Here is a 17291-nt window from a genome sequence, read left to right as displayed (position 1 = left end):
TTATGGCGAGGCTGTGAGGTAGTTTAGGTAGTAGGGTAGAGGTCAAATAGAGAAATATTAGATAAAAATTAAGTAGTATTATTTTATTATTTTAATTTTATCTTTGACAACAAATTGTTTACAGTACTGCTTCATTCACACAGCTCCATTTGCAGGTCAAGCGGCGATGGATGGACGGACGGACGGACGGACGGACGAAGGAGTGGATGGACGACGACGAAGATTGCAGGACAACGAGGTATCTGTATGGAATCCTCAGGATTTCTCTTGCTTTCTTTTTTTGAGTTTTAGGAATGCAAGCAGATGGACGAAGACGACGAGTGGATGGGACGAAGATTTCGTCGGCCTATGAGGTATCTGTATGAAATGCACAGAATTTCCGGATGCTTTCTTTTTCTTTGAGTTTTAGGGGGATGCAAGGCAGATGGACGAAGATCGTCGAGTGGATGGGACGAAGATTACGTCAGCATAAGAGGTATCTGTATGGAATGATTGCGTTTTCCTTTTGCTTTCTTTTTTTTTGAGTTTTAGGGAGATGCAAGCAGATGGACGAAGATCGTTGAGCGGTGGACGAAGAACGCCGAAGAGGTATCTGTAGGACGTGATCACAAATTTTCAGATGCTCTTTTGTTTTTGAGATTTAGGCTTGCAGCAAGCTCGACGACTGCGGACGCAGGAAAGAAGGCAAAGACTCAAGGTGAGATACAGACTTTATTATTATTATTATTATTATTATGTAAAATATTAAAAATAATAAGAATAATTAGAATTTAATTATATAGCTAGGTAGTTAGGTAGTAGGATGTGGGACCCTAAGGACCCAACCGTCACCACCACCACCACCACCACCACCATCATTACCATTTTCACCATCATTACCATTGTATCACCATCACCATCAACACCAGCCCATCCACCACCACCACCACCACTGAAAATATCCGTGTCAATACCTACGTCATCAGATGAATGCGTCATAGTATTGAGGCAGATTTCCTTTATTAAATTAACCGGGCTCTTGCTGTCCACGATAATGAAATATGAATATTTGTGGTGACCGCACCCTTTTTTTTCCGTGCCAGGCACAGGCGGGATGTGTTGCGCACGCGCCGCACGATTACTCATGGAGACGCTTCGCAAGCTGCGTCTTCTCCTCTGGAAGAATTTCACTTTGAAGAAGCGTCAGCCTGTAAGAGAAGCGTCGCGAAGCGCTCTTCTACATCCTAAAGCGATTTGTTCCTAGTTCGTCGTATTCGTCGAGCTCGTATGGCCCGTCGTTCTTCTGCTCGTCATGCTGATCGTTCGCAAGAATTTTCCACCTCATCATCACGATCTAGGTACGGCTCGTAGTCTCGCCACAAAGCGTGATTTCGTCTGTCACGTGACGCGCGCCGGATACTCTAAAGTTTGTACAGTAAAACGAGAGTCTTCTCCCCGCAGATTTCTTTCCTCCGCGCGCCCTTCCGTCGGCGGGACTCGTTCCCTTTCTCCAAGGCGTCATCTGCGATCCGACGATGGAGGCATCGTCATCGACCCCGCCCACGGATGACGTCACGAATTTCCGCTCGTTCAATCCGCGCGTCGACGAAGCGCTGGCGAACGCGAGCGTCCTATTAAATCATTTCAACGCGACGAACTTCGACCCGGAGACTTTCAGCGAAAATCTTCGAAATTTGGTCGCCGACGAAGAGGAGTTGAATGCCGCTTTCGAAGAATATTCGCAAACGGGTGACGTGGGCAAACTCGAGTCGGCTATCGGACTTCCTCTATGGAGAGGCGGTAGAATGAAAACAGAGATTAAATAATTAATCGATTAATTTAATTCAATAGATTCCAGTACGATTCCTGTGTCAAATATTTTGAGAAATCCGTCTGAATTTGAAGATTTTCTCGCGCGTAACAACGGTTTCTCGTCGTCGACCGCACGTGCTTTTGTCGCGTCGTCGATCGACTTGACCGAACTCCAGCGCTACGTTCTCACGCAGAGTCTCGCCTTGCAACGCTGTCTCGCTCTCGGCGCGACGAATCTGACGCGTCTGGGCCAGTGCTACTACGGATGGAGACAGTCGCCGTTTTCCAGCGCCTTCGCGGGACAAGGTCTCTCAAATTTGGGCCGATTGAGTCAGCTGCTTAATCCGTCGTCATCACCATTGGATTCAGTTCAGACTGAATTAACGGTAATGACATCATCATTTATATATATGTATGTATATTATATATTTTACGTAGGCTCTATTTCTTGATTCCGGCGTTCTTCAAAAGCTCGCCTGCAATGATAGCCAAGAATTCGAAAAGATCTTCATATTTTCAAATAAAGCGGACGAGGTAACAACTGGTCACGTGTTTAGAAAGGGGGGGACGACTTTTCATGTTCTATTAGACGACAGTGGAGCAACTCTTTTGCAATATGACGTCGAGCCAAGCGACGGCGCTAACGAACGAACTCCAAGCGCAACTCAATCTGGAATCTCTTCCTCAGGCAATATAATACACTAAAGGCCTTCAATTTAAATCTCCTAATGGCATACATACACATAGATATCGTCTGATTCGACGAGAAACGCGTCTCTCGTACAGAGATTCTACAAAGCCTACAACCAGTTATCAAATCAAGTATAAATATTTTAATTGGATTAAAACTCGCCTCCACGTGCGCGAATCTTTTTTTTTTCAGTTGCCAGCCTTCAGCGAATTCCAGAACTACATCGAAAATTCGTTGCCCGAGCTACGCGATTTCGACTTTGACGCCTTCGGAGGAAACAGGACGTCGAACGGAAGTGCGGCGCAGTCGTTTGCCTGCGCCTTCTTTTGCGGCGCTTCGTCGAAGCAGTGCAATCCCGACGGCGTCGCCGACATTGGCTCCGATGCACCGCCAATAAGTAAATATTAATCTATTGATTAATTTTTTGTCTTTCTCTCTATCTATGTCTTGCTTTTAGCCTATCAGTATTCGACGGCGAAAGGCGAGACGTCGCTCTTGTATCGGCTATTGAACGGTTTCAAAATTCTCTACGCTCCCGACACGCCAGCAATTCAAGAAGTCATCTACAAGGTATGATACCCAAGTGTTTGTATGCTGTATAGAGGCTCTATAACTACATGTAGGCCAATCGGACGTTTCGCGAGGTCGATCAGCTCAAAGATCTCGCGTCGAGAGTCGTCAATTGGACGATTACGCTCAACGAGACGTTGGAGTCGATTCGCGGCGAGCTCTCCGGGCCTCTCAATCAGTCCTATTCGTACGTATCGACGACGTGTAGCCTCACGGGTTCCACGCTCGAACAAATGCAATCGCTCGCCGGCGACCCCGCTCTCGGCACCGCCTCTATCGGATTAAAATATCTCCTCAACGACCTACCGTCGCTACGCAACGGAATCCGAAATAGACTTCCGGGATCTGATAACGTGTTGCCAGGCGACGATTCGTTTCTTTCGCCTGAATATTGCGATTATCTCCAACGAGCTCGCAACTTCATTGAAGGTCCCGAACTCAGTTCGTATTTGAAGCAGGCGCACGACGGAGCGCAGAGTGCGCTCGACGCTCTGAGCAGCTTCAGTTTGGACGTGTGGATGCCGTTCGAGGACGAGGATAGTCTTATAGAATACGCGGGACACGCGGCGAGAAACCACTCCACCGTTTGGGCAGGTAAAGAAAGAAGTCTTTCCTTATGAATTTTAGGAATCTATTGATTTGTATAGCTGTTATCTTCACTAATTTGACGAGTGATGGATCGCTGGATAAATGGTCGTCGTATAGAATTCGCATGAACACGACATTGATTCCCAAGCAGGACAAACTGAGAAAATTGTGACGTCATATATAATTTTATTTAATTATTTTTCTGTGAGTGTTATTGGTTCTTCAGATATTGGTCGGCCGGACCGGAGAGTCGCGCGTATCATCGACGCTACGAGCTCTTCGGATTCATCTATATTCAGGACATGGTCGATCGAGCGATCGTGAACACGTTGACGGGGAAGAACGTCACCGAACCGGGCGCCTATCTTCAGGAGATGCCGTATCCGTGTTTTATCTACGACCGGTTAGTGGACACCACGTGTTTTATATATAGGGACCGGACGCGTCGCTTCTTTCTTTCTTTAATTAAAGGTTCATCAGATCAATTTCCAGCAGTTTACCTCTCTTCATGGCTCTCGCTTGGGTCTTCTCCGTTTCGATGATTATACGGAGTATTGTGCATGAGAAAGAGGCTCGACTCAAAGAGGTGAACTGCACTATTATATATAGCGTGTTCCCCCAGTGCAATTCCAATGAATTTCTTTCTATAGATTATGAAAATTATGGGACTGAAGAACGCCTCGCTTTGGCTCTCCTGGTTTATAACGAGCATTACTATCATGGCTCTTATCTGCTTGATATTGGCGATGTGTCTAAAGGTCAGTTCTCGTGAAAATTGAGCCGATTAATTAATTAATTAATTAATTAATTAAATGTTCTTTCAGTTTTCCAATATTTTAGTGCACAGCGATTTCCTCGTGATATTCCTCTTTTTTCTCAATTACGCATTTGCCACTGTTTGCCTCTGGTACGCGATGTCTCAGCTCCTATTTGAAGAAAAAATTAAGATCGAACTTCTTTGTAGCTTTCTGTTTAGCACGTTCTTCGGCCGAGCCAATCTCGCCGCCTGCTCTGGAGGAATTCTCTATCTCTTCACCTACTTGCCCTACATCGTCTATATCCAATACGAATCGGAGTATGGATTTTCCCAAAAGGCTGGCCTGGTAATCCGATAAAACATATAAATATATAACGTCAATAATTAATTGTCTTTTTAGTCATTGTTATCAACTACAGCTTTTGGAGCCGCAACAACGTACGTGGGTCGTCTAGAGGAACAGGGCGTCGGAGTGGTGTGGGGCAATTTGGGAGAGAGCACAGTAGGAACCAGAGAAGACCATTTCTATAGAGTCAAGACCGTGACGTATTTAGATTCCCGGAGATTCGTTTAGCTTTTTAGCTGCGAATGTCTTTATTGCCTTGGATGGTTGCATCTACTTTGTCCTAGCGTGGTACATAGATCAAGTCTTTCCAGGTAAGTCTCAATGAGATAGCCATCATATATATATACTGTATTTCTGCTTTAGGTCAATACGGAATTCCCAAGCCGTTCTACTTTCCCTTTCTCAAGTCGTACTGGTGCGGAAACGACGCTTCGAGTTGTCGAATCAAACGGTCGTCGAAATACGACCGATTTTCATTGAACGGCGACTGCACCGTTGAAACGTCGGCGGCGGCGAGCGACGCCAACAAAGACATTCCCTACGAAAAGGAACCTGAAAACTTGAAAATTGGAGTATCCGTTAGGAATCTCATAAAAGTATAAATCGCAATTTGAAAGCACAATGAAACCCTTTCTGACGTCAGTTTTAGATTTACGGTCGAAACGGCGGCCGAAGCAAACCGGCGGTCGACGACTTGACCATCAACTTTTGCGAAGGGCAAATCACTTCGTTTCTCGGCCACAACGGAGCCGGAAAGACGACGACTATGTAAAGATATATTAGCAGAGGGTTTTTTTTATTACTCGTGTTTTTAGGTCTGTTTTGACTGGTCTGTTTCCTGCGACGTCCGGATCGGCTCAGGTTCTCGGTATGGACGTGAAAACGGAGATCGACGGCATTCGAAAGGTTCTCGGACTTTGCCCGCAGCACAACGTTTTATTCGAGAAGTAAGAGATTGAATACTGAAGGCGTTTCTATCATATGTATACTTCAGACTCACCGTATCCGAACATTTGGAGTTCTTTGCTCAATTGAAAGGAATGAAAAACAAGAAAGAAGTGCGCACGGAAGTTGATAGGTAAAAAATTTCGACCCATACCAACCCTTTTTATAAGAGAAACTATTTAATCTCTTTCTCAGGTGGGTTGAAGATTTGGGTTTAACGGATAAGAAGAAGGCGAAAGTCTCCGAACTCTCCGGCGGAATGAAGCGCAAGCTATCCGTCGCCATGGCCTACATCGGCGGCTCGAAAGTCGTCGTACTTGACGAACCGACGGCGGGAGTCGATCCCTACGCGAGAAGAGGAATTTGGGACCTCGTAGCGAAGCACAGAGAAGGTAAGAGCACCTCAACGCATCTCTCCTTAACTCATACTCCAGGCGACACAGTTGACGGAGTATACTTCCTACGGCGCACGTAGTTAGTTAACTCCCTACGGCACAGTTGACGGGGAGTATATGCATCCTACGGCACAGTTGACGAAGTACTAGTAGTATGACTCCCGACGGCACAGTTGACTGTTGTCTGGTTGTATTATCTGCAACTCGTTGCGCGCGAGCGGCGCTTGCAGATCAGGCGCATGGAATGCCATTCGTGCATGAGAAGTAGAGACGGGAACGCCCATTTATGATCTGCAAGTGTCTGCAACTCGTTGCGCGCGAGCGGCGCTTGCGCATCAGGCGCATGGAACGCCACTCCTGCATAAAAAGTAGAGTTGGTAAGAACGGCCTTATATACTCCCTACGGCACAGTTGACGGAGTTTTATACTCCCTCCGGCAGTTGACGGAAGCGCATGGAACGCCACCCGTGCATAAGACGGGAACGCCCATTTTTGGGGTGTGTCTGCAACTCGTTGCGCGCGAGTGGCGCTTGCAGATCAGGCGCATGGAACGCCTCCCGTGCATAAGAAGTAGAGACGGGAACGCCCATTTTTGGGGTGCAAGTGTCTGCAGCTCGTTGCGCGCGAGCGGCGCTTGCGGATCAGGCGCATGGAACGCCACTGTTGCATAAAAAGTATAGTTGACGGGAACGAGTGTCTGCTACTCGTAGCGCGCGAGCGGTGCTTGCAGATCAGGTGCATGGAACGCCATTCGTAGAGACGGGAACGCCCATTTATGACCTGCAAGTGTCTGCAACTCGTTGCGCGCGAGCGGCGCTTGCGCATCAGGCGCACGGAACGCCACTCGTGCATAAATAGTAGAGTTGACGGGAGCGAGTGTCTGCAACTCGTTGCGCGCGAGTGGCGCTTGCAGATCAGGCGCATGGAACGCCACCCGTGCATAAGAAGTAGAGACGGGAACGCCCATTTTTGGGGTGCAAGTGTCTGCAACTCGTTGCGATCAGGCACATGGAACGCCACTGTTGCATAAAAAATAGAGTTGGTTGGAACGCCCTTATATACCCCCTACAGCACAGTTGACGGAATGTATACTTCCTACGGCACCGTTGACGGAGTATATCATTATATATACGTATATATATTCTCAGGTCGTACCGTTGTTCTTTCGACTCATTATATGGACGAAGCGGACGTTCTCGGCGATCGCATCGCCATCATCGCTCACGGCAAACTCTGCTGCGCCGGCTCGCCGCTTTTTCTCAAGCGACACTTCAGCGACGGATACACGCTCACGCTGACGAAACGTCGCCACGGTTCGGACACGTCGCTGGCTTCCGCCGCCGACGGATCGCATCTCGTCGAACCGGCATCGACGAAGTCGGTTTCTATGGAGAATTTAACTGACGGCGGGGGCGCGGTCGAGGAGAAGGCGAAAAAGTGTGACGTCACGCGGATTATTCATTCGCACGTTCCCGAGGCGAAATTGGTGGAGGACGTCGGCGCCGAAGTGTCGTACGTTCTTCCGACGCTGGCGACGCAAGGCGGACGACTGCCGGCGCTTTTGAAAGAGCTCGATCAACGCAAGGACGAAGTGGACATTGCGAGCTACGGAATATCAGCATCGCCACTGGAAGAAGTATAGGGAGAATTAGAAGTGTTACTGGGGAGAGCGACTTATGACGCTTTTCTTCTATGTAGGTTTTTCTCAAGGTGACCAATGAGACGGAGGAGGAGATACAGCCTGATCCGACGACTGGACACTCGCTCTTCAATCGTAAGGAGTCTTAGATCATAGAAACAATAGGCTTGTTGTTTAACTTTGTCCTTCCTTTGATTATAGGGTTGAGACGACGTCGTTGGGGAGATCGTCAATCACGGCAGAAACTTCTCTCTGAACCGAGCGACGAAATCGATTCTCAAACTCCCGAAGAAGAAAGCAGAGAACCTGATGACTCAGAAGCAGAAGAATGTAATCAAGAAACCTCAATGACTATAAATATATAATTTGTTCCCAGGTCTCAATCTCGGCGACGGCGACGCCGGCTCGTGCACGGTGACCGGATCTCGTCTCTACGCCCAACAATTCAAAGCGCTCACCGTTCGCCACTTCCAGCACACGAAACGCTACGTCAAAGGCTTCGTCGCTCAATTCCTCCTCCCCGCCGTCTTCGTCACCGTCGCGCTCATTCTCAAAATGTTCGCCACCGTGCCGGAAATCCAACCGATGGAACTGAGCGCGTCGCTCTACCCGGACACGACGTATTTCCCCGTTCGAAATTTCGACCCGAATTCGACGAAAGCGACGCGATACGCGGACGTCGTGGCGCAGCCGTGCGGCATCGGGGCTCACTATCTGGCCGAGAAAATGAACTACGATCGCTGCAAGACGTACAAAGGCGACGGATGGTCGGTTTCATTGGGAGCTGAATCGAATGCGACGTGCCATTGTAACGCCGACGGAAATTTCGTGTGTCCAAGCGACGTCGGAAGTCCTAGGCCACCCGAATTGAAGACGATTGCAGAGCAAGTGCTACAGGATTTGACATCGAAGCCTCAAATGTCTCGCTATTTGATCGACACGACGAGTCAATACATACTCGAAAGGTGCATCGTATATAATTAAATAATTAAATATTTTTAATTGATTTTTTTCTAGGTATTTTGGAGCTAGTTTTGGTCACGTCAATCCGCATCTTCCCCACGTGAATGCCGGTCCGTATCAGGATGTCATGGACGGGCTCGCCGTTCGCAAGGCGGCGAAGGCGTGGTTCAACAACAAGGGCTATCACGCGTCGCCGATATCTCTCAACGCGCTCAACAACGCGCTCCTGCGCGGAAATTTGGACATAGATGATGACAAGGACATATGGGAATACGGTAAGCGGTAATAATCATATGTATATTTTAGACTATGTATTTTTCTATCCAGGTATTTCGACGTACAGTTATCCCTTCAACGAAACGGCGGGCCAACTCTTTCAAGATCAATTGTACGCTCTCTTACACTATATTTTTATTGATCTATTATTTTGCTCTTTTTTTTAAAAGGCGATCAGGCGTCGATCTTCTTATAGCCATATGCGTCATCTTCGCACTCGCCTTCGTTCCGCCCTCCTTCATCATGATTCTCATACGCGAACGAGCGAGCGGCGCCAAGCATCTTCAGCTCGTCTCCGGCGTTCATCCGGTCATGTATTGGGTCTCGAACTTCGTCTGGCACATGGTAGAAATGAAGTCTCTCTAATCTAATCCTTATTAATTATTGATTTAGTTGAATTATATGGTGACGGTTATCTGTTTGGCGATTATCTTCGTCGCCTTTCAGGAGAAAGTCTACACGACTTCAACCAATTTTGCGGCCGTTATTTGCTTGCTCGTCCTATATGGGTAAATTAATTAAACAATTAATTTTTAAATTTATGAGAGAGGTTCTCATTTTAGATGGGCCATGATTCCACTTATGTATCCGGCGACGTTCATCTTCCGCGACGGCAGCACCGCTTACGTCGTCACCATGGCCGTCAGCCTTCTCGTTGGCCTGACAACGACCATGGCAACGTTCATCCTTCAGCTTCTCGATGAATTTGGAGACGGCGTAAGATTCTTCAATTATGATCGTCGTGCTTACATGAAGTTATCAATTAAATAGTCTGGCGGTGTTACAGTTGGAAGTGAACTGCGTACAATATTCCTAGTATTTCCCAACTTCTGCCTTGGCCGAGGTCTCATGGACATAGCGTATAGTTATTATATCAACCAAGCAAATGCAGAACTGCAAGACTACGGTAATGTAATAGCCTTTGCTAATTTGGTCTTTAACTAATTAATTTTTTAGGATTTCAAATTGAGTCGACGGGGCCTTTCTCCTTGTCTGTTGACGGCGTTGGAAGAAATCTGATCTCAATGGCTGTGTGCGGATTACTCTTCTTTGGGCTCGTTTTGCTGATTGAGTACAAGTTCTTTGCGCCAAAGCTGTGGTCAGTAGAAACCATTCCAATTATTTATTTTGCTTATGACTTTGCTCTCAGTTCGTGGAGAGGTAATCTGGACGGCGACGAAGAGACGAACGACGCCGAGGACGACGATGTGAAGCTCGAAAGAGAACGAGTGACCGAAGGAAGGACGAAGCGATCCGTTCTAACAATCAAGAATCTGGCAAAGGTACCGTACATACGACGAAACATTTTCAAAGAGAGCAGATGGCAAATCTCATAACAGGTCTATGGAAACGCTTGCTCAGATCGTCCCTGTCACGCAGTGAAAGACATCTGCCTGGCTGTGCCCAAAGGAGAGGTGAATAGTTCAGTCTATACCTCGTACATGCATACATATAGCGGTCCTCTTTTTATTAGTGTTTTGGCCTTCTTGGCGTGAACGGAGCCGGAAAGACGACGACGTTCAAAATGCTCACCGGTGACGTATCCATAACGGGCGGAAACGCTCGCATACTCAATTACGAGTAAGAGAGAACGCGGTAATACTTGATTAATTAACGAGTCCTTAGCGTTGCCACGGAGATTAATCACGCTCGTCGTCACATTGGCTACTGTCCCCAATTCGACGCCATCAACGATCTCCTGACCGGAAAAGAACACCTCGCTCTCTACTCACGCTTGAAGGGAATCGTGGAGTCCGATATACCAAAGGTAAGACACCGTCTAGCCACCTTTTAATTTATTGGCATAATTGTTTTTTTTCTCTTAAGGTTGTTGAATGGTGTTTGAAAAAGCTTGCTCTCACGCGTTACGGCGACATGCCGGCTGGGAAGTACAGCGGTGGCAATAAGAGGAAGCTCTCCACGGCGATCGCTCTCATTGGCCAGCCCCAGATCATTTTTCTCGTGCGTTTGACGGGGATACCTGTAGTGTAGAGGAAATAGATTCCTAATGTCGTCTTTTGGTTAGGATGAACCGACGACTGGGATGGATCCAAAGGCGAGACGTTTTCTCTGGTCTGTGATTAATTCACTCGTGCGTGAAGGAAAATCCATCATATTGACGTCACACAGGTAAGATCGCGTTTATCAATAAATAAAACCTTTTAATTGATTGTATTTTCTACAGTATGGAAGAGTGTGAGGCACTTTGCACCCGTCTCGCTGTCATGGTCAACGGTCAATTCAAATGTCTGGGTAACGTTCAACACCTCAAATCAAAGTAAGTGTATTCGTCTCTTTATTTTCTCTGGACCTCTATCCTCTTTATAGGTTTGGTGACGGCTATACGGTGTCACTACGAATTTCCGGTGCCGTCCCCAACGTCGAACCGGTCAAGAAATTCTTCCGAACATCATTCGTCGGAGCCGAGCTGAAGGCACGATAGACGCCGTTAAAAATATGTATTGCTATTGTATTTTCACCAGGACGAGCATCACAATATGCTGGAGTATCAACTGCCACTGTCTCAAGTATCCTTACCGACCATATTCAGCCAAATGGACGCCCATCGAGAGCAGCTCAAAATCGAAGACTATTCCGTATCGCAGACGACAATGGATCAGGCAAGAGATCAATCGTCAATCAATAAATAAATAAACTTATCCAACTGAATTCTCGATTTCCTTTTAGGTATTTATTCGCTTTGCGAAGCTTCAGGGAGTCAACGACGAAACGGCGGCAGACAAGAAAAATAAGACGTCAATGTTGTCTCGACTACGCGTCGCTTTTCACGCGGGACGCCAACGAGTCGCCTTTATCAATGTATCAGCCAATGGCGATGACGTAAGGGAGATATTATAGACAACGTGCATCTTTAATGAAATCGATTTGTAGGAGGAGGAGCTCGTCACCGGCGAATCCGTGTAAGACGTTTAATAAAAAAACGCGTTTCCCTTTTCAGTGTAGATAGATTAGGGGATGTATTTTAGATTTAGACGAGTACTTTTTTGTTTCGTTATGGTTTATTAAACTTTAGTCCATCGCTTCCAATGCTGAATCTAATTCTACGATCCCCTACGCTCGCTTCGTGTCCGCTAGCAGTACGGTGGAATATAAATCTATACTTGACTAGTTTCTGCCATTGTTTAGAGATAAAGTCGTAGTCTTGTCTTGGCCCTTTTCCTATGAATGTTCCTTTCGTTGCTACCAATACCAGATTATATGACGTCAATAGATCGTGAATAGTTTTAGATATTTCTCTCTGGTTGGCTTCGTCGTCTCCTTGGCAACGATCCTGCCAGTAGAAAGCAGAGACGCTATCCAACATCAAACACGCCGCATCTTGAACCGAAATCAATAGAGATTTCATATTCTGAAGTGATGATATCAATTGGAAAGTCGAATGACAACGCAAGTAATAGAATCGCGACAGCAGCTCCTTTAACGTGCGTTCCCCGTCGTTTTCTGGCTCGATGCGAGATCGGAGGATCGTTACGAATCGAGGCAGGGAGAAACGCGCGTCCGTGTCGACGTAGAAAACGCATTTATGGTTTTCTAGCGTATGGGCTGCGACGTCGAGTAGCATTTCGGATTTTCCCGTGCCTTCGTCGCCCGAGAATTCAATTACGTCGCCGGAAAGGATTCCCTCGTCGCATGCAGACGAAAAAAGACGATTTTCCACGCATCGGACGCGGCGTTTGACGCCGAGACGAGAGAAGAGCTACATAAATCAAACGGGTACGGTTTGGAAATGGTTGTTCAATTACTTGAACTGCTGTTTCTGATTTGACGCTCTTCTTTTGCTGCATTAACGCACGTTAAATCGATCCAGTAGTTTTCTGCCAAAACATGGATTCGGAGAACCAGGCTGTTCTAGAAAAGCTTCTAATCAACGTAAGAATCTTCTCAGTGCATCATCGATCTTGTAATTTTGCCGTAGGACGCAAAAGAGGCCCCGAAAGAGGAACCTGCTCCTCAGATCACTACCCAGGTCGTTTTGCCAGAGCCAGGTTCGTAGAAAATGGACTTGAAAGGCAAAGAAGCATTGCATCTCATGTCGATCTTAGTCTATTGCCTAAAAGGCCAAACTCAAAAAGGTGAAAAGATTTTTATAAATATTTGCAAATCAGATCAGGTGCCTTTTTTCAAATCAGATTTTAATTTTATCTATAATTTGGTTTAATTTTAGTTGCCTGCTCCAAAAGACATAAGTGCAGTCGAATTGGCTGAAATCATCTCCTCCGAAGATCCAATGAGATATCGCGTGCCAATCAGTTTTGGACTTCCCCACACAGAACTAGATAAAAGTAAGACACATGATAAATAATCAATGAAACCGTGATTAGGTGTTCGATGGAAGGTGGGAAATCTTGCACGGCTTACGACGTCATTGTCAATCCCAAATTTCTAAAAAAGACAGAGGTAAATATGCTATTTGATACGACAAAACTTTTACAGAGCAAATCTTACAGGAAGACGACGTGTTTCATTCTTTCTTTATGACGGTTATTCTGGATGGACTAGAACAGAAATACGAACTGACCTTAGATAGAAGTATGGCACAGTGATTTCTTTCCCAAACCTATCTGGAATTTCTCTCGTTTAGCTCTACGTAAATTGAAACGAAAAAAGTGTCTTGGGTTCGTCAGCGAACAGACAGTTCGAACGAGCTACAAACCCGTCATTATGGAAATGGATAGGTAGGTGAGAGAGGGGCTCATTTCGAAGACGTATCAAAGGCGTGTTAACTAGTGAGAATCATGCATCCCCTCATCAAACAAATGCAATTCCCTTGGCTGGCAACTCTGGCCCACCTTCGTAAGATCAAACCATTGAATGCAGTCACGTGATATTTAATAATATGTAGAGCTCCTGAACCTAAATACGTCATATTTCGCGAGCCGGCTTCAGGCAAGCCAACTTTTATGGTTCTTGAAGTTCAACTACCGGGCGTGGTATATTTCGCTCTATGCATACTTGTTAATTCCACTTGTGTTGATCTTGGGCTTAGAAATCATCTAAGTATATTCAACTTGACGTGGGTGAAGATCGCGTTGTGCTTGACACATTGGAGCCAAGTCAATTCCATCTGGATATTGATCTGGCGTATTATGTTAAAAACGGTAAGGTAGGTGCTCAGTTTAATAGGAAAACGAAAAAGTTGGTAGTGACTATGCCAACACAATGAGGATGACCATAAAAGTAAGGATTGCACATAAGTGTTTTATTAATATTAATTAACCTGGGAGATGGGTAAATAATTCGCGAGAAGTTCAAACGTCAATTCTGCCGTCAGATGATAAATAGTTCGTTTGACTTGCCACTTTTGTCAGAAGCGGATCTCGTTCTTCTTCTGATGAGTAAATTTGATCAATTGGAGTTGGGCGACCGCATTTGTAACAAAAGCATTGCCAGACACGTTTTGCAGATTTGATGAAAGGCTTAGACATTAGCGTGAACACCAGTGGGTTGCTAATAGCCACACCTGCAATACAATATTGGTCATAATACGCTCCGTCCGGCGACAAGAAAAATATTGCCACGGACATTCCCCAACAGAGGAAAGATGCAAAGGCAATGAAGATTAGCTGAATTTGAGCAACTCTGGTTGAAGCACCGGGACGATTTCCTTGTTGTTTGATCTTTATCAGCAGGACAATGTATACTATCACTGCTATGAGCAGAAAGAAAGCAACTATGCTGCCGAAAATCAAAATCGCCTCCAACGTTGGAAGGCATGTTGCAAAATCAAAATCTGTATCGTCGTAGTCATATGGTGCATCAAAAGTATCGGTCACAATGCCGGATATACACAATAACAATATCCATTCTGATGCGAGTAGCGCTACAATACATTTGCGTGAGGAGCGTGAGGAGCAAGTTAAAGAAATGAGGAAGTAAAAGGCTATTGTTACGGTAGTAACTGAGGACATCATCGCGCTCAACATCTGTAGAAAAGCCGACACGTTGCAGAAAGCAGCTGCAACAGTCTCGTGTTCAAGCGCAGAGCACGGCCACGCTGTGAGGAGCAAATAGAGAAGCATTTGAATTCCCAGCAGAAGGTCTGCCGTTGCCAAATTGATAATCAAAATCGATGGAATGCTGTTCCTTTGGTCGCTTCGACGAGTACAACGCCACACCAACACAGCAATGTTTCCAGCGAGAATTAGGATTGCAACGATGAGCCAAACGTAGTCAACGTCGCCTGTTCCCATAAGCGAGGGAAGTTTGAACGGGTAGTAATTACTTGTATCACAATCGATAGAGCCAACAGGCGAAATGTCAGCCATATTCCCTGGAATTTATTTCTCCCACGTTGACTCACATGATCCGTATTGACTTGACAAAGGAGCAATAGTCAGAGGAAATAGTGAAACCTAAATGAGTGACAGTGCCTGTCAAAGGCAGGACAGGAGACTTATTTTATGTCTCCTTGAGGCAATCACCCGTCGTTATAGAAATGAATAGGAAAGTGCGCCCACTTCGAAGAGACGCATCAAAGGCGCGTATAACTAGCGAAAATAAGAAATCTCCTTACCAAACAAGTGCAATTCCCTTGGCTGGCAAATTAGAGCCACCTTCGTAAGATTAAACTCAGTCACGTGAATATTTACTTATGCGTAGCGCTCCTGAACCTAAGTACACGTCATGTTTTGCGAGCCGGCTTCAGGCAAGCCGACTTTTATGGTTCTTGAAGTTCAACTACCGGGCGGTGGGGTACATTTAGCTCTATGCATACTTGTTAATTCCACTTGTGTTGATCTTAGAAATCGTCTATTCAACTTGATGAGGTGAAGGTCGTGTTGTTCTTGACACATTGGAGCAAAGTCAATTTCATCTGGATATTGAACAGGCATATTATGTTAAAAACGGTAAGGTAGGTGCTCAGTTTAATTAATAGGAAAACGAAAACGTTGTTTGTGACTATGCCAGCACAATGAACGAACTGTAAAATGATATCTACCATAAACGTAAGGATAACACATGAGTGTTTACTAAACTGGGGATGGGTAAAAAGTTGCGAGTAGTTCAAACGTCAATTCTGTTGTCAGATGATGAATAGTTCGTCTGACTTGCCACTTTTGTCAGAAGGGGATCTCCTCCTCCTTCTGATGAGTAGATTTGCTCAATTGGAGTTGGGCGACCGCATTTGTAACGAACGCAAACCCAGACACGTTTCGCTGATTTGATAAAAGGCGGAGACATTAGCGTGAATACCAGTGGGTTGCTAATAGCCACTCCTGCAATACATATCAGGTCATAATACGTCCCGTCTCCATTCATCAAGAAAAGTTCGATTGGCACGCTTATTGCCCATAAAATGAAGGATACAAAGGCAATGCAGATGAGCTGAATTTGAGCAACGCTGGCTGAAGCACTGGGACGATTTCCTTGTTGTTTGATCTTTATCAGCAGGACAATGTATACTATCACTGCTATGAGCAGCAAAACACCAATAGCGCTACCGATCATATAAGCCATCCCCGCCATTGGAACGCATGTTGAAAAATCGAATTCGTTAATATTATCATAAAGGGTCAAACCGCATGATGTACAGGATAGCAGTATCCATTCTGATACGAGTAGCGCTACAATGCAGTTGCGTGAGCAGCGCGAGGAGCAAGTTAAATAAATGAGGAAGTAAAAGGCTATTGTTACGGTAGTAAATGAAGACATCAGCACGCTCAAGAACTGTAGCCCAGCCGACACGGTGCAGAAAGCAGCTGCAACAGTTTTGTGTTCAAGCACAGAGCACGGCCACGCTGTGAGGAGCAGATAGAGAAGCATTTGAATTCCCAGCAGAAGGTCTGCCGTTGCCAAATTGATAATCAAAATCGATGGAATGCTGTTCCTTTGGTCTCTTCGACGAGTACAACGCCACACCAACACAGCAATGTTTCCAGCGAGAATTAGGATTGCAACGATGAGCCAAACGTAGTCAACGTCGTCCGTTCCCATAAGCGAGGGAAGTTTGACCACGTCAAAACTACTTATATCACAATGGGTAGGGCCAGAAGGCGAAATGTCAGCCATATTCCTTGGAATTTATTTCAATGGCCTCGATTCTCCCACATTGACTCACATGATCCTATTTGTATAATTTGAAGCCAAGCATTAGCAATGGAGCAATCGTCAAATTATCAAGTCAGAGGAAAACAGCGAAACTCCAATTTAAAAGACAAAGGGGACAGACAGTGCATGTCAATGGCAGGACGGGAGTTCCTATTCTTTGTTTCCTTGAGGCAATCACCCGTCATTATGGAAATGAACATGTTGGAGAAAGAGGACCCATTTCGAAGACATATCAAAAGCATGTTTAATTAACGAGTGAG

At 45.8% G+C, this 17291-nt stretch overlaps 2 protein-coding genes across 3 annotated transcripts; both read left to right on the top strand.

Annotated features, from left to right (window-relative positions):
• The first annotated feature begins 1082 nt into the window (after positions 1–1082).
• LOC136199432 (phospholipid-transporting ATPase ABCA1-like) lies at positions 1083–12009 on the top strand. The gene is made up of 45 exons (XM_065989625.1): positions 1083–1189; positions 1244–1337; positions 1441–1779; positions 1831–2177; positions 2230–2325; positions 2381–2479; positions 2539–2613; positions 2675–2879; positions 2940–3052; positions 3106–3646; positions 3700–3808; positions 3867–4043; positions 4112–4226; positions 4291–4398; positions 4465–4547; positions 4605–4743; positions 4798–4899; positions 4952–5054; positions 5107–5339; positions 5393–5511; positions 5559–5690; positions 5738–5821; positions 5884–6080; positions 7232–7719; positions 7782–7857; positions 7924–8052; positions 8099–8687; positions 8740–8960; positions 9013–9073; positions 9132–9306; positions 9355–9470; positions 9525–9678; positions 9733–9868; positions 9919–10060; positions 10112–10244; positions 10302–10376; positions 10436–10542; positions 10588–10729; positions 10789–10923; positions 10988–11091; positions 11147–11239; positions 11290–11395; positions 11445–11582; positions 11650–11802; positions 11854–12009. Exons 1-45 carry the CDS (start codon positions 1094–1096, stop codon positions 11884–11886), a joined length of 7212 nt encoding a protein of 2403 aa, XP_065845697.1. The 5' UTR covers positions 1083–1093; the 3' UTR covers positions 11887–12009.
• Positions 12010–12524: 515 nt separating this feature from the next.
• On the top strand, positions 12525–17281 carry LOC136199433 (PIH1 domain-containing protein 1-like). Of its 2 annotated transcripts, none has more exons than XR_010673065.1 (11): positions 12525–12852; positions 12899–12968; positions 13026–13093; positions 13148–13265; positions 13319–13380; positions 13431–13512; positions 13565–13658; positions 13711–13776; positions 13826–13913; positions 13970–15670; positions 15726–17281. XR_010673065.1 is itself a non-coding variant. In XM_065989626.1 (11 exons), the coding sequence occupies exons 2-11, from the start codon at positions 12808–12810 to the stop codon at positions 14144–14146; spliced, it is 870 nt and encodes a 289-aa protein (XP_065845698.1). In that variant the 5' UTR covers positions 12525–12696; positions 12794–12807; the 3' UTR covers positions 14147–17281. The 2 variants fall into 2 exon arrangements, 1 of the variants encoding a protein (XP_065845698.1); XM_065989626.1 differs by having other exon boundaries at positions 12525–12696; positions 12794–12852; positions 13970–17281.
• Positions 17282–17291: the final 10 nt, after the last annotated feature.

The sequence above is a fragment of the Oscarella lobularis genome, chromosome 1 (assembly GCF_947507565.1).
Source record: "Oscarella lobularis chromosome 1, ooOscLobu1.1, whole genome shotgun sequence".
In the NCBI taxonomy this organism is placed as follows: domain Eukaryota; kingdom Metazoa; phylum Porifera; class Homoscleromorpha; order Homosclerophorida; family Oscarellidae; genus Oscarella; species Oscarella lobularis.
Note: the sequence above shows the minus strand (reverse complement) of the source record. Positions and strands in the feature narration are given on the sequence as shown.

Coding starts and splice junctions, on each gene's coding strand:
- LOC136199432 (XM_065989625.1), top strand. CDS start 1,094: ATGTGTTGCGCACGCGCCGCACGATTACTCATGGAGACGCTTCGCAAG. Junction 2,614..2,674: donor ACAACCAGTTATCAAATCAA/GTATAAATATTT, acceptor TTTTTTTTTCAG/TTGCCAGCCTTCAGCGAATT. Junction 4,744..4,797: donor TTTCCCAAAAGGCTGGCCTG/GTAATCCGATAA, acceptor TTGTCTTTTTAG/TCATTGTTATCAACTACAGC.
- LOC136199433 (XM_065989626.1), top strand. CDS start 12,808: ATGGATTCGGAGAACCAGGCTGTTCTAGAAAAGCTTCTAATCAAC. Junction 13,266..13,318: donor CCACACAGAACTAGATAAAA/GTAAGACACATG, acceptor GTTCGATGGAAG/GTGGGAAATCTTGCACGGCT. Junction 13,513..13,564: donor CGAACTGACCTTAGATAGAA/GTATGGCACAGT, acceptor TCTCTCGTTTAG/CTCTACGTAAATTGAAACGA.